Raw genomic sequence first — 17,002 nt, 5'->3', positions numbered from 1 at the left:
ACATGTCCGTATAATGATTGTATTGGGAATTGAGGCAAAAATAACAATTGCTCATGACTCAATCTTTTGCATAGCTTTCATTAAGTGTACCCTTTTGTATTCACTTTATCCTGGCCCTTTCCCTGAATTTTCTGTCCTGCAGCCACCCAATTTTATTTAGTCGTTTTGCTAACTAGGAGTAAACTAGGAGTAAATCCATCTTAGTTGGTATGTCAGTGTGCACAGCTAAAACTCTCTGTGTTGGATTCCTGCTTCTCAAAGCATCATAAAGAACATTTTGCTTAATTATTTTGTGAAAGACTTCTGATAGACAGCCCAGTGCATTTAGCTGAGGAATGGGACTTTATTCTTATATGCATCTAGAACTACAGTGGCAACTTTTTAGTCTCTGCAACAATTTTGTCTTGATAAGTTTCTTGCGACAAATCTTTCCATGAATCCATGACTTGGGAAAATAATTCACTCATCACGATTTCCTATCAAATCTGGCAGCAGAGGTGGGGGGGGGATAGTAGGTCCTGTATGGGCAGAAATGATGTGCATGAGCATTGCACAGTGATGTCACATCCACTCACATCAAGTGCAGTATAGATAACACAGGTATTGTGCCTTGGCCCTCTTTTTGATTTTAAATATTTTATTTGGTTTTCACAATAAACCATAAAAATCAATATGATAACAAATAGTATGCAGAATAAGAAGATTAATACAATGACATATTATACAGAATGTATAACTTACAATGAAGTAATATGTAAAATAAAATAGAAACTAACAGCCTTGGCCCTCTTAGGGCAGGTCCAAGCCGTGTAGGTACATTTCAGGACAGCAATATGTCTTCTAAACAAAAATGGTCTCCATTTCAGATGGCAGCAGTATAAAAAAACAAAGATTTTTTCAGCAAACAGTTTACAAGTAAAAACAAAAACATTAAAGATTTACAGACCTCTTTTCAGGTAACAATGTATGAATAGGTCCATAGACTTCAATACATTCAGTTTTTAAACCTTGCACTGGACTTTCCTCCATACTCTTCCAGTCTCTCTCTCTCTCCTTAAGGGACTGACTAACCAGGGAATTAAGGGCTACTGATTAGCCACCAGCCTCGGACCCAACTGTAGCACCTCACTTACATTTACCATTTACCTCACTAACATTTAACATTCAAGGTAATTTAAGGTCATTAAAGGTTAAAAAAAAAACCTCTATCACTCAATCTTTGTTAAAGGAACAGTGCAGTATAACATCTGAGTAAATAGATAGGCTGTGCAAAATAAAAAATGTTTCTAATATAGTTAAAGAGCTGAAAAGCAGGAAGGAGTGTTCTGTTCTGTTCGACATCCAGTCACTCCAGCCTTTATACATTACATTTTTGACTAACTAACTACATTAGAAACATTTTGCACAGCCTATCTCTTTACCCAGTTTTAGTTTTATACTGAACTGTTCAAGCAAATTTGGGAGCCCCAATTCGTCATGTTTAATGCCCCATTGTATAGGGTCTTTTTTCAACCAAATCTAACGATGTAGCTATAAGTCAGTCTCAGAATCTATTTTGCCCTGGGACTCACCACCACTCGAGAGTCTAACCCTGCTATAGCCTCTAAGAACTGATTGATCTTAGCTGGTGCTTTTGGGAATCTTGACAAACAACTTTTAATTACTACACACACAAAATAGTTTTAATTTTGCTGTCACAACAAAAATATTTTAATAAAGAAAAAATAAATTACAGTTTGTTATTATGCGAGGCATGCTATCAAATTACTCTTTTGGGTACAGTTTCCCATAATTTCACATGCTAATGCAGCAAAGCACCCAAATATACATTTATGTAAATTCCATAACAATAATCTTCATGAATATTCCAAGCTTTTGTCCCTCTTGATTGAGAATTGTGGTGTTCTCCTGTTGGCTGACGTCTTTTGTATAAACAGTAGGACTAAGAATAGGGACTGTAGAGTAGACATTACGCCAGAATAGTTCTTACAAGAATTTTCTTTTCAACAATCTGAAAAAAAGGAGATTAAACAAATATGAGCCAAGTTGTGTGTGTAGCTTTATTTATACTCCACATTGGGTTCAATGTACAGGCTACATACAGTATCTGACACTTATATGATAGTATTCATTTGGCTTATAGGTGGTCTCCAAAATCTGGACATGGTCCACATAGCTGCTATCAGAGTTTTACAGTAGTTGATGAAAGTTGTATATCAAAAGGTACATGGCCAGTCCTATTTATACATATAGGCAATATAGGGACATCATCACAGATTAAGGAGGTAATACAAAAATCACAGTAGGGGTTGAGAGTCAAATGAACATGTTATGTGGAACTGGGAGTTATACACATATAACAAGGCAAGCTGTGAATCACATGCACATAATGGAGCTTAAAGTTATGTACACAGGTGGAGTAAGGAGTTTTCAGCATATTACAAATGGAATTGGGAGCTATACACAAATGTAAAAGACCTAGGACTCTTAACATGCACAGAGTTTACAATATGGAATCCAAGAATTCCTACTCTGTATGTTGAGGGAACAGCCAGTTCTGAAGTGTCCCTAATGTGATATTAAGCCTCTATTAGATTTAAAACATGAATTTTGCCAATACATTCCTTACCAGTAGAAGGGACTGAACCAAACACCAGCGTAGAGAAAGTTGTATAAAGGCAATTGGATGTCCACATAGCTGGCTCTGTAGAGATAAATACGATTACTATCACACAGATAATGTCAAACACAAGTTGAGACGACAACGAAACCCTTGAAGAGCCTTGCAGGTTATGGTCAATAAAATTAGCTTTATGCCTTCATGACTTGTGGCAGTTGGTTTGCACAAAGGACTTGTTCATCCACAATTAATTCTAGAACACTTTTAGTGACATGTTGTATGAATTATGCTTTCATCTGCAGTATTATCACACCAAGGGGCGACATTGGTGGTGTACAGGGGAGCTGTAGTCAGGGGTCCCATGGAAAGAAGGGTCCCAAGATGGAAAAGCATTATTCTTGTGTAACAAAAGGGACAGAACTTGCAGGAATGGGTGGGATTTGGGTGCACCATGGGAGGAAGTTTTGCCATAATTGGGGCAGTCAGGACAGGCCATAGGTGCAACAGTACATGGGAGTTTTTTTTCTACTTTCGGGGTCCCATTTTACCTGATATGGTCCACCATATAGAGGGGCAAAGTGACCAGTACGCTAATAATTAGGGCCCTCTAGGGTCTACCTTCAAAGGAAGTAAAGGATCAGTGTAATAACAGGACATGTTCAGTAAGATATACATTATGGGGGAGATTTATTAAGGTTCAAATAGTAAATTCAAATTTTTTAACATTGTTTTGCCAAAAGAAATTTGAATTTAAAATTACCAACTCAAATGTAATTTCAAATGTGAGATGTATCACATCTCGACCATGGAAACAGTTCTAATTTAAATATTCACCACCTAAAACCTGCTGGATTCATTTACAAGTCAATGGCAGAGGTCCGTTGACTCATTTGAAGATATTAATAGCCTTCCTGAGAAGAAGAAAAACTCGAATCTTGTTTTATTCCAATTCGATTCAAGTTTTCAGGTCAGTAACATTTGTTCAAATTTGAGACATTCAAGTTTTTTCTTAAATAAAATAACATTTTCGAGTTTTGAGTACATTCAAATGTATTATTATAAAATAGAATTCACATAAACTCGAAATTTGTTGTACAAATTGAACACTGTATGTAGACCCAAATTATTGATTCCACTTTCAACATTGCAGATGATTTGTAGAGAATTTATAAGGCACAAACTGGTTATTGTACTCACCACAAATCCTCTTAGCCCTCTTGTAAAAGGACCTGTAATCGCAATCACAAAAACATAGCAAGATTGATTATGGAGTACATGTACAAGCTAAAAAGGGTACACATTGCCCTGCTCTGGTTGGTTGTCTGCACTAAAACTATTTTATATAAGTAGTACATTTATGGATTTGCTACTTAAATATTACTTTCATTGCACATGGTCATTTATATAGCTATTATTTATATCAGGGAAATAGATGGGGAAGAGATGTACCTCTGTGAGGAGAGTAATCAAATAGGATGCATTCAGCTATCAGTGCCAATATAGCTCGGAAATTTTTCTCTCCTGTATAGTGTAGAGCTTTAGTGCCATGAGGCATGGTCTCCTCAGTGCTGAAGAGAAAGACATCTTGAGCCTTATAAGCAATGCTGGGCTGATTCCTTAGGATTGCAGCCTTATCGTCATCGTTGCTCCTCTCCATGTGATCAACAACCACCGTAACTTTCTCTTTTCCTACAGATTAAACAATAACATTGCAATAGAACATACATTAAACTTGCAAAAACAATGTTGCTAAGTCATTGACATTTTTAAAAGCCAGATATCATAGAATACTGACTTTTGGGTTCAAGCTCCCCTTTGAGGTCCAACTGTTGGTCACAGACCTTTTTACCTCATGCCAAGCTTAAACACATATGAAAGAATATGTATTATCAATTTAGTCACAGGTGAAAGATGTATGTATATATTTGTAACAATATTGAGTGCTACAGGATCCTGAACTTCTAGGCCCATGTCACTTACACGGTTACAATTTCATTGGTTGGTTGACTGATTATGATGTCTTACAATAAAGTCTCACCAAGATTTTTATAGAGTGTATCCAGTTCCTCATTGTAGATGGAATCTGTCACATCAGTGATGTTGATTCTGCCTCTTGTATTTGAGTGATATAGGATGGCAAACTGGCACTTTGCGACTGCCTCTTGGAATTCCGACCAGTTTCTATTCGATATCTGAAAGGGTTGCACATATATAGTGCACCATCTCTGGGATTGGAGCTTGTCAATAAGCCAGCTGTATTCGCTCTTCCCATCTCTAGTGAATAGTCCAACACTGATCTTTGTGCTACGTAGATGTATCAGTAGGAACTGACAGTTAAAAAAAAAAAGGTATATTGATGCATAATACAAATGTAAGGTTACCAAAAACAATAACACAACACAATTTTAAAGAAAATGAAGATTGAAGTTGAAGCACATCAGTCCTCTCATCTAATTGGCCCTGATAAAAAAATTCTGTCAGTTGGACAAAAGGAAGTGAAAAGTATCTGAATCTCTACGGCTCGTATTCGCTTCCTGCTGTTCCGATTGTTAGGTCAGTTGACCCAAATGAATGGACCTATAGAAAGGTAGCCTCTGTCCATCCAGCCTGTGGGCCGATTGATTGGAATAATGATAGGAATAAATGAGATCTGCCTGTCTCAAATGGGTCATGGAATTGGTTGCTAGTCAACAGCTGGACATCCATATTCCCAAACCTTTATCATTTCCTGTGCAACCTGAAAGGACTGAAGGTACACTACGGAACCACTTAAAGACACCCAGAAAGGCTTTTCTTCCAGACATTTTTATTTATGCAAGCATTCCCGACTACAACAGGCAGGAACTGAAATCACCTTAAAGGGCCACAGGTAACATTTTTTGTACCATGTTAGCCTGTTGAAACTTTTGATATACAGCAAAACTAAAGTGGTGTAAAGGTGATACCTTTATTGGCTAACTAAAATGATAATCACAGTAAGCTTTCACAGTATGATGTAGAGAGTGATATTCTGAGACATTTTGCAATTGGTTTTCATTTTTTCATTTGTAGTTTTAGAGTTATTTAGCTTTTTATTCAGCAGCTCTCCAGTTTGCAATTTCAGCCATCTGCTTACTGGAGTCGAAATTACCCTTAGAAATAGGAGAGGTTTGAATAGAAAGATGACTCATTAAAAAGTATCCATAAAGACACATTTGTAGCCTTACAGAGCATTTGTTTTTAGATGGGGCAGTGACCCCTGTTTGAAAGCTGGAAAGTTAAGGCTAAGGAATCAATGCAGGTAGACTTTCATGTGGGGGGCCACAAAAGGGGACAGAACTGTGTTAGAGTATCACTATCATGCTAAAAATGAGGAGGAAGAGGTGAACCCTTCCTTAAGTCTTCATGTACACCATTAAATGTTTTGTTAGCATGAAAGCATTAGGGGTTATTTAAACCTATGGTTTCCACCTGTCCAGATTTGACCCGGACAGCCTGGTTGTCTGGGTCAAAACCGGACAGGTGGAAACTATATGCTCACAAAACATTTAATGGCCTGCCCAGTTTTCCTAATTTGGAAAAGCGGTCATAATTCCCTAAGATTTATGCAGCAAAAAACACCAACCTCCATGTTATAGCTCCGCCCACCAACCCGCCCATGAAATTTCAATGTCCCGCCCACAGCATCATCATCCCTCCCCCATGATGTCATTGGTCTGCCCCCTGCCTGAAGCTCCTCGTGGGGAAAGGTGGCAAACCTATTTAGGTACAAAAAAGGAGGGTTGTGGGTGCACTCCTAAGGCCATATAAAAACATATTTAAGTACAATAATCCCCTGTCTAAATGATTCAACGAATATGCAAGTGCATGTATTTAAAAAAGAAAAACATGTTTTTTTGTTACGAAGTTATGATCATAAAATTGATAAGCCACCATAACACATCAAGGTAAACCCCACACGGTGGTCCCAGTGATCATAATAAAAAAGGTCATATACCTCTCTGCTTAACAGCATTACTCGGAGTACTTAAATATGTTATTATATAGACTTCAAGAGTGCACCGACAACCCTCCTTTTTTGTACCTGGCAACCCTATTTAGACCCCAGACAGAATTCAGAGAGCACTAAAAGGAACACAGTGAGACTAGTGCCCCTGGAATAACATTTCTATGTGTCTCGTTCACCCTGCTAAATTGCTTATGGGCACTATATTCTACAACACAAAGTCTTACCTTATATATACACTCCTGTAGCGTGGATACAATCCAGTTGAAAAATCCCATTATACACTTAAAAAAAAAGCAAAAATCATTAACCAAAATCTCATACATACCCACAGTCTGCCTCTCTCTTATGTACCCACTTCCTGAGCCCACCCATTTCTTTTATTCCCACAACTGTAGTCTCCTCCTGTGTTAAAGGGGACCTCCATCCAAACAAAATGTAGGCTTTTTTGAAAACACAGTGCCACTGTGTTCTACAGTTTTCATTTGTATGTTGTAAATTTTAAGAAAAATTTGCTCCACGGCAAGCTTTTTTTCTAGAAGGACAAATTTATTTACCACATTAGAGTTAATAAAAGGGATTTAGCATCTTAGCGGCGAGCCCTAAATTTAACTTCTCACCAGCTGCTCAGAGCCGACTGAGCATAGAGTGTCAAAGACACTTTCCAAGATGGTGACCCCCTGTGACAAGTGTGAAGTCCTGGATTATTGCTGCTATTGACAAGCTCAAACTTTAGGCTGGTGCAGTAGGTTCAGTATAACATTCAGCAACTTTATCAATAATCATTTTTAGGGTTTAATTCTCATTTAAGGGGCACTGTTAAACCCTACATAGTCTGCATGTTTAGGCCACTTAAAGGAAAACTATAACCCCCAAACAATGTATGTCTCTATTAAAAGATACTGAGTAAAACAGCTCATGTGTAAAACCCTGCTTCATGTAAATGAACCATTATCATAATAATATACTTTTTTAGTAGTATTTGCCATTGGGTACCGTATATACTCGAGTATAAGCCGACCCGAGTATAAGCCGAGGTAACTAATTTTACCTATGAAAACTGGGAAAACTTATTGACTCTAGTATAAGCCTAGACACAACTACAGCCCTGTCTCCCAGCAGCGCACATTCCGCCAAAGCGACCCCCCAGCGATCAACCGGACTTCTTTGCAAAGTTGATGATGACAGAGAATTGCCAAACGGATTACTGTGTGCATTGTCCCACTGTCCCACTACCATGTGCAGAGGGTGCTGTGTGATATTGCCATCACTGTTAATCTTTCGTATAACCAACAGAGGGTGCTGTGTGATATTGCAGTCACTGTTATTCTTTCATATAACCAACAGAGGGCGCTGTGTGATATTGCCATCACTGTTATTCTTTCGTATAACCAACAGAGGGTGCTGTGTGATATTGCAGTCACTGTTATTCTTTCATATAACCAACAGAGGGTGCTGTGTGATATTGCAGTCACTGTTATTCTTTCATATAACCAACAGAGGGCGCTGTGTGATATTACAGTCACTGTTATTCTTTCATATAACCAACAGAGGGCATTGTGGGATATTGCAGTCTCTCCCCAAGTGAACTGTTGGTATAGGAATGATTAAAAGTGACTCCAATCTCAGCTTCTCGGGTCGGGTACCGCTGACCCGAGTATAAGCCGAGGTAGACTTTTTAAGCACATTTTGGATGCTGAAAAACTCGCTTATACTCGGGTATATACGGTAATCATAAATAGAAAATTGCCATTTTAAAAAATAAGGGCCACCCCCTGAGATCGTACGAGCACTAAAAGGAACACAGTGAGACTAGTGCCCCTGGAATAACATTTCTATGTGTCTCGTTCACCCTGCTAAATTGCTTATGGGCACTATATTCTACAACAAAAAGTCTTACCTTACATATACACTCCTGTAGCGTGGATACAATCCAGTTGAGAAATCCCATTATACACTTAAAAAAAAAGCAAAAATCATTAACCAAAATCTCATACATACCCACAGTCTGCCTCTCTCTTATGTACCCACTTCCTGAGCCCACCCATTTCTTTTATTCCCACAACTGTAGTCTCCTCCTGTGTTAAAGGGGACCTCCATCCAAACAAAATGTAGGCTTTTTTGAAAACACAGTGCCACTGTGTTCTACAGTTTTCATTTGTATGTTGTAAATTTTAAGAAAAATTTGCTCCACGGCAAGCTTTTTTTCTAGAAGGACAAATTTATTTACCACATTAGAGTTAATAAAAGGGATTTAGCATCTTAGCGGCGAGCCCTAAATTTAACTTCTCACCAGCTGCTCAGAGCCCACTGAGCATAGAGTGTCAAAGACACTTTCCAAGATGGTGACCCCCTGTGACAAGTGTGAAGTCCTGGATTATTGCTGCTATTGACAAGCTCAAACTTTAGGCTGGTGCAGTAGGTTCAGTATAACATTCAGCAACTTTATCAATAATCATTTTTAGGGTTTAATTCTCATTTAAGGGGCACTGTTAAACCCTACATAGTCTGCATGTTTAGGTCACTTAAAGGAAAACTATAACCCCCAAACAATGTATGTCTCTATTAAAAGATACTGAGTAAAACAGCTCATGTGTAAAACCCTGCTTCATGTAAATGAACCATTATCATAATAATATACTTTTTTAGTAGTATTTGCCATTGGGTACCGTATATACTCGAGTATAAGCCGACCCGAGTATAAGCCGAGGTAACTAATTTTACCTATGAAAACTGGGAAAACGTATTGACTCTAGTATAAGCCTAGACACAACTACAGCCCTGTCTCCCAGCAGCGCACATTCCGCCAAAGCGACCCCCCCAGCGATCAACCGGACTTCTTTGCAAAGTTGATGATGACAGAGAATTGCCAAACGGATTACTGTGTGCATTGTCCCACTGACCCACTACCATGTGCAGAGGGTGCTGTTTGATATTGCCATCACTGTTAATCTTTCGTATAACCAACAGAGGGTGCTGTGTGATATTGCAGTCACTGTTATTCTTTCATATAACCAACAGAGGGTGCTGTGTGATATTGCAGTCACTGTTATTCTTTCATATAACCAACAGAGGGCGCTGTGTGATATTACAGTCACTGTTATTCTTTCATATAACCAACAGAGGGCATTGTGGGATATTGCAGTCTCTCCCCAAGTGAACTGTTGGTATAGGAATGATTAAAAGTGACTCCAATCTCAGCTACTCGGGTCGGGTACCGCTGACCCGAGTATAAGCCGAGGTAGACTTTTTAAGCACATTTTGGATGCTGAAAAACTCGCTTATACTCGGGTATATACGGTAATCATAAATAGAAAATTGCCATTTTAAAAAATAAGGGCCACCCCCTGAGATCGTACGAGCACTAAAAGGAACACAGTGAGACTAGTGCCCCTGGAATAACATTTCTATGTGTCTCGTTCACCCTGCTAAATTGCTTATGGGCACTATATTCTACAACACAAAGTCTTACCTTACATATACACTCCTGTAGCGTGGATACAATCCAGTTGAGAAATCCCATTATACACTTAAAAAAAAAGCAAAAATCATTAACCAAAATCTCATACATACCCACAGTCTGCCTCTCTCTTATGTACCCACTTCCTGAGCCCACCCATTTCTTTTATTCCCACAACTGAAGTCTCCTCCTGTGTTAAAGGGGACCTCCGTCCAAACAAAATGTATGCTTTTTTGAAAAGTAAACATCGATTCAAGCAACTTTGCAATATACATCAGTTAAAAAAATATGCAGCCTTTTCATGATTTTTTACATAAAATGCTCTGCAACTGTTACCTAAGCCTAGCTGCCTGTTTTGCTGCTGATAGCAGTTAGCTGTCCTCAGCCTGCCTTCAATCCCACAATTGTCCCTCCTCCCCTTCTGTATTTCAAATAATGCAGAAAGAGAACAGTTTTTTAGCTGGATTTTAGCGTAAAAAAGTGGTCTTTATTCCTCATGCACGTTTACCTTCATACACAGCTGCAAAATGATCCAGTCTGTTTCTTTTGCCCTGGCACCGGCTCTTTCTATACCATGCAGGCTGCTCATGTCTTGCTATTCTGAGTGGAGGAAAGTGAAACTGAAAGTGTTTTGGTTCCTCGTGTTCTGCGTCTGCAGTGTCGTAATCCATGCCTCAGGGAGGTGGCAGACGGGGAGATTAGTTGCCCAGCATGGAAACGCAGACAAGTATGAGGATAACAAAAAAATGGCTAAAATCAAACCTAAGAATCCAATGCTAAACATTGTGCCACTGTGTTCTACAGTTTTCATTTGTATGTTGTACATTTTAAGAAAAATTTGCTCCACGGCAAGCTTTTTTTCTAGAAGGACAAATTTATTTACCACATTAGAGTTAATAAAAGGGATTTAGCATTTTAGCGGCGAGCCCTAAATTTAACTTCTCACCAGCTGCTCAGAGCCGACTGAGCATAGAGTGTCAAAGACACTTTCCAAGATGGTGACCCCCTGTGACAAGTGTGAAGTCCTGGATCATTGCTGCTATTGACAAGCTGAAACTTTAGGCTGGTGCAGTAGGTTCAGTATAACATTCAGCAACTTTATCAATAATCATTTTTAGGATTTAATTCTCATTTAAGGGGCACTGTTAAACCCTACATAGTCTGCATGTTTAGGCCACTTAAAGGAAAACTATAACCCCCAAACAATGTAGGTCTCTATTAAAAGATACTGAGTAAAACAGCTCATGTGTAAAACCCTGCTTCATGTAAATGAACCATTATCATAATAATATACTTTTTTAGTAGTATTTGCCATTGGGTACCGTATATACTTGAGTATAAGCCGACCCGAGTTTAAGCCAAGGTACCTAATTTTACCTATGAAAACTGGGAAAACTTATTGACTCTAGTATAAACCTAGACACAACTACAGCCCTGTCTCCTAGCAGCGCACATTCTGCCAAAGCGACCCCCCAGCGATCAACCAGACTTCTTTGCAAAGTTGATGATGACAGAGAATTGCCAAACGGATTACTGTGTGCATTGTCCCACTGTCCCACTACCATGTGAAGAGGGTGCTGTGTGATATTGCAGTCATTGTTATTCTTTCATATAACCAACAGAGGGCATTGTGGGATATTGCAGTCTCTCCCCAAGTGAACTGTTGGTATAGGAATGATTAAAAGTGACTCCAATCTCAGCTACTCGGGTCGGGTACCGCTGACCCGAGTATAAGCCGAGGTAGACTTTTTAAGCACATTTTGGATGCTGAAAAACTCGCTTATACTCGGGTATATACGGTAATCATAAATAGAAAATTGCCATTTTAAAAAATAAGGGCCACCCCCTGAGATCGTACGATTCACAGTGTACACATACAAACCACATGTAAGGTCACATGAGCCAATTAACAGACAGAGTTCTGCCTTTTGCTTCCTCACTTCTTCCTGTTACAGTTAGATTTCGAGTATTTCTGGTCAGGTGATCTCTGAGGCAGCACAGATAGAGTCACAAAATGGTGGTTCAAGGCAAGAGATGTAAAAGGGCAATATTTATGTAAATATATATTCCAGTTTGGTAAGATTCTTTAATATGTCATTCAATTTGATATAAACTATCTGTTACTTAAGTATTCATTTTGGGGGTATAGTTTTCCTTTAACTGCTGGCTTACTCACCAAGGATACTAACCCACTCAAACTCTGCTATGTAGTTGGAGGCTGCTCACTGAATATCTCATTTGCCTAGAATACCTAAACATCCCAAATTCTATGACTAGCTATTCCTTGATCTGAGACCTCTAGTCATGACTTTTTTAGGGTCTCCCCCTTGGAACTGTCTCTTCATTGGGATCTTCCACCCCTTGTGCTGATCTTTATCTTCTTTCCTTCACTGAGGGGGTTGCAAGAAAGGCTGGTGTTCATTCCCCTTCCTTATTTATATCAAGTGGGGGTCACCTGCACTAGTAGAACGTCTTTAGCTCAATATATATTTTTAATTCTTTGAAAATGTTACTGACTTACAACAGGCAATTCATAGTTTACCGTCACCTTGAAGACTACCTCCCTCTAGCTTAAGTGATACCATAGAAATCAGTACATTGGTCATGGCTAAGGCTTTAGAAAATTAATCATATTCTAGGAATAGTTTACCTTTAACACATGACCTTTGCACATACTGACTGTTCAACTGTTTGTCATTGACTTTTTGCTTTCACTTTCTATATGACACATATAGACGCAGTAAGTATTCCATAAAAGACGTTTTATGTTGCCCTGCTGTTCTGGAATGTTTTTTCCTTGAATCATTATTGACAGGTTAAGGGCACAGGATACATTTTTTTATTTTTTTCCAAATATTCTGAACATTTCTTTTGGATCTTTGAGGCCGCAGGCGCACAGGTGAGGTTGTACAGTTGCTCTCTAAGCTGCTCTCCAGGAAAATGTAAAATCCAAGGGAAAAAAGGGTGCCACTTGCCTTGACCATGAAAAAAACGGCTTCAATTCTGGCAAAACATAAAATTTAAGTACGTAAAATTAGGGTTCTACTGTACTGTACTGAACTCATACTGAAACTAAATTCTGCCAATTATTTTAATTAAATAATGCATATTTTATGATTTGTTGCATTTATAAAGTAGTATTGGAGTATTATTTTCTTAGAATTAGTATAAATACATATAATAAGCCTGGATAAACAACATTACCCTCCATCAACTCCATCCTCCATCACCCTTGCCTTACAGATCAGCAGGGGTCCATTATGCAGGGGCTTATTCTGTGAGTGGAAATCTAATTATCTATAAACGGGCAAGAATAAAACATGGAGTGGCTTATAAAAGACAACCATTTTTTGTAATCAACAATAGGCAAAAACTATGTTTAGTACAAGCCTTATTCATTGCAATGTGGTTACTGGGGCATTGTGGGACATTGGAGCTATACTGCACATTTATATACACTTAGGGGTTATTTATTAACGCCTGAATGCTAAAAACGCGGAACAGTCTAGTTTTTTAGACTATAAAATCCAAATTTTTAGTGGAAAAAAACTTGAATTTTTCGGGATTTATTATACACCGAGGATGGAAAAAGTCAGAATTCAAAAACCCAGCATCTCAGACCTGCCGAGGTTTTATATAAGCCAATGGGAGAAGTCCCGAAGATATCCTAATATAACATGGGTTTTGTGAAATAATCCGAAGATTTTGTGGTTTCGGGCAAAAATCCAAACAAAAAAAAAAATTGTTTTCGGGTGGAAAATCCAAGAAATTCATGTGATTCGAATTTTCAATTGTTTATTTTTTTTATTTTTTCCAAGCACAGGAAATTTTCAGGAACATGTATTGATAAATAAAGGGGAAATAACCCATGCAGATGTGGTCGGAGTTTATTTCAGAAAATAATGAGATCTTTTTGGATTTTGATATATAAACCCCTTAGACTGTAAGATCTACGGGGCAGGGACCTCCTTCCCACTGTCTCTTACCACAAAGCACTTAGAACTTTGTCCTGATATGAATTCTGTATATATTTATTGTGTGCTTTGTCTTCCCCGTGCATATTTTTATATATATATATATTGTACTTTTTATGCACTGCGGCTCCTTAACAGCCTTTACAAATAAAGTTATACATACATACATTTAAAATTCTAGCCATGAAATGTTAACCCACGCGTTACTGTTACATCTGAAAATCCATAATTTTTCTTCTATTCATTTGTTTATTCATTGTATTGTTCTGTCTGTCCTTACAGATGATTCTTTCTGTTACCATACTGTGTACCACTGTTGCTGGAGAAGCCCAGATACAATGAAGATACAGGCTGTAAAGTGGTGTCTTCCATGGGTAATATTTTTTTTGACAGATGTAAAATAAAGCTGTGGTGGTGTAAAGAGCTTCTCGAGAAATAGGGTTGGTCATGTGGAGATGTAAAATTTATATATTTGGCACACGGTGCTTATTGCAGCAACCAAGCAATACATAGACAATACATGCTACCTATGAAGTTTTCCCTATTTGTTTCCCGGTTAAGGCCTTTTGCTGTAGTCAGTGACTTTGCACGTGCTCAGTGACTCTTCAGTGCTTACTAACTACTGATATTGCAATATTACTTCTGGCATCAGAACGCATTAGTAAGTTGACTCATAATAAAGCACAAAGAATACTACACTAGAAACCTCAGTCTGCTTGCCCCTTCAAACATTCAGTTGTCTTACAAAATATTACATATTGTGCTTACACCATATTGTATGTGCTATTATTATGATACTGAATCATTTTTACAAGTGGATCATTAACCAGGATCTGTATAAACCACATTTTGTACAACACTGCACAGAATCTGCATAATAAAAGTCCTTTGCAAGTTAAGATAGTCATACACAGACCAAGTCGGGAGTTTATTGGCCAGTGTATGAGGAGCTCTGAAAGGTTTCACCAATCAATATCTGGCTGTATATTGTATATTGAAGACATTTCACTACTCATCCGAGCAGCTTCTTCAGTACAACTGATTGGTATGGGAAATTTTCATCATATAAACACTTCCACTAATCCAATCACAATGGCACATTGTAACTCTTCAAAGAGGTGACATCTGAAGAAATTCAGATAGGTGTAGATTCTGTGTAGTTACTGTGATAGGATTATCCAATGTGGCATGCAACTCCTAGATACAGGTGTTACTTTTGAGAGTTGCATGAATGGACGTGTGAAGTGTTCTGAAACTGCCGGGGTACAGATGTTAGAACAGCATTGAATGTAGCAGACAGGTGGTGTCGAAGGCCCCCGCCTCTGTTCAGGGATGGTTTCTCCACCTTGACATGAATCGTCTCTTTCACGTCTCGTTCAAACCAGCGATCTTCTTTATCCAAGATTTGGACCTTGCTATCTTCAAAGGAGTGTCCCTTGTCTTTTAGGTGTAGAAAGACAGCTGAGTCTTGCCCTGTAGAGTTCTCCCTCCTGTGCTGAGCCATTCGCTTGGAGAGCAGTTGTTTTGTCTCCCCAATGTATAGATCTGTGCACTCCTCGCTACACTGGACATATAATGTAATACATAAGATTGTGGTTGTACAAAGTGGCAGGTTGCGCTAAGATTAGACTGCAGGAGGAGCAAATTACAGCTTCACAAAATGAGTAATATCCCTTTGCTACTTTGAATAAATTCGCAAAACGCCCGCGAAAATTAACCGTAAAAAATTTACCAGCGTCAAAAAAAAATTTCGCCAGTGTCCGAAAAAACGGCCGCCGGCGTCAAAAACGGGCGCCGGCATCAAATACGAGACGCCGGCGCCGTTCTGAGAATTTTCCGGGAAACGGTGCAAATTCGCCCATCACTAGCAAGGATTTGTGGGCCTGTTTTATGCTCTGAAGGATGGATTTCAGAAGTATCCTTGGTATGGGATTATGTGTGGCTGTTTTTGAATCCTTTAACCATAGGGGGCGCCATTCTGGCAGTGAAGTTTTGTACAGGTATGGGATCCATGATCTGGAAACCTCATTTTCTATAAAGCTCCAAGTTATGGAAGAGCAGTCTCCCATTGACTCCATTTTATCCAAATGTGTAAAAAAAGATTTCCTTTTTCTGTGTAATAATAAAACAGTAGCTTGTACTTGATCCCAACTAAGATATAATTAATCCTTATTGGAAGCAAAACCAGCCTATTGGGTTTATTTAGTGTTTACATGATTTTCTAGTAGACTGAAGGTATGAAGATCCAAAATGTGGAAAGATCCGTCTGGAACCTCCAGGATCTGAGCATTCTAGTAACAAGTCCCATACCTATAAGTACAAGAGTATACCTGCTTTACCTGGCTGTGCAGAATGCATCATAATAATGGCGCTCCCACCTATATATTATGCTTAATACATTTCCATCATTTTACATCTTCCTAGAATTTATACCATTTGTTTCTGGTCTCTTGGAAAACTGCTTTTAAAAACGTTTACGCATTACAAAGTGTTTTGTAGCTGTTTACATTATTATATACTGAATGTGAAACTATTTAAACCGTTTTGTGCCTTTACTGGGACTAACTGGAAGCAATAAATAATAAACAAATAGCTAATGGTCACTACTTTATGCCATTCTTTTCCAGCCACTGCTCATTTAACCCCAGTACTTCCAGATCTGACCACAAATCCCAACCTGAGTCTACTGACTGTATATCTATCTGTTCAGTGTGGAGCTACTGATCACAGCAGAACACAAGAAAGGCCAAAGGAGAAAGACAGAGAAACTGAAATAAAAAAGTTTTTTAATTTACCTTTTTTACCGCACTATGGTGTCTAGTGTCATTATCTGGATTTATACATTTTATAAATAAGGCTGTATCTATAACACAATCAATGAAACAAGAAAAAAAATGTTCACCGCTTAATAATGCAGCCATGTAAGATCTTTACGATTAAATTCTACATAGTAATTATGTCCC

General features: G+C 38.5%; 1 protein-coding gene across 2 annotated transcripts; it reads right to left on the bottom strand.

Annotated features, from left to right (window-relative positions):
• Positions 1-629: 629 nt before the first annotated feature.
• On the bottom strand, positions 630-10,716 carry LOC108702443. Of its 2 annotated transcripts, XM_041578814.1 has the most exons (9): positions 10,574-10,716; positions 10,078-10,134; positions 8,506-8,562; positions 6,833-6,889; positions 4,659-4,947; positions 4,070-4,309; positions 3,818-3,849; positions 2,630-2,704; positions 630-2,011 (listed from the first exon to the last, which is right to left on the bottom strand). In XM_041578814.1, the coding sequence occupies exons 1-9, from the start codon at positions 10,652-10,654 to the stop codon at positions 1,970-1,972; spliced, it is 930 nt and encodes a 309-aa protein (XP_041434748.1). In that variant the 5' UTR covers positions 10,655-10,716; the 3' UTR covers positions 630-1,969. The 2 variants fall into 2 exon arrangements, with proteins under 2 accessions (XP_041434748.1, XP_041434749.1); XM_041578815.1 differs by lacking the exon at positions 6,833-6,889.
• Between the last annotated feature and the right edge of the window lie 6,286 nt (positions 10,717-17,002).

This window comes from Xenopus laevis, chromosome 9_10S (assembly GCF_017654675.1).
Source record: "Xenopus laevis strain J_2021 chromosome 9_10S, Xenopus_laevis_v10.1, whole genome shotgun sequence".
NCBI classification, from domain to species: Eukaryota; Metazoa; Chordata; class Amphibia; order Anura; family Pipidae; genus Xenopus; species Xenopus laevis.
This window is presented reverse-complemented; position numbering and strand designations above follow the sequence as displayed.

What these genes read in the sequence shown, in the direction of transcription:
- LOC108702443 (XM_041578814.1), bottom strand. Translation starts at nt 10,654, where the DNA reads ATGAGCAGCCTGCATGGTATAGAAAGAGCCGGTGCCAGGGCAAAAGAA. An exon ending in TACAGGAGTGTATATATAAG is followed by an intron (nt 4,948 to 6,832) that starts GTAAGACTTTGT and finishes TTTAACTGTCAG; the next exon opens with TTCCTACTGATACATCTACG. An exon ending in TGGTTCAGTCCCTTCTACTG is followed by an intron (nt 2,012 to 2,629) that starts GTAAGGAATGTA and finishes CCTTTTTTTCAG; the next exon opens with ATTGTTGAAAAGAAAATTCT.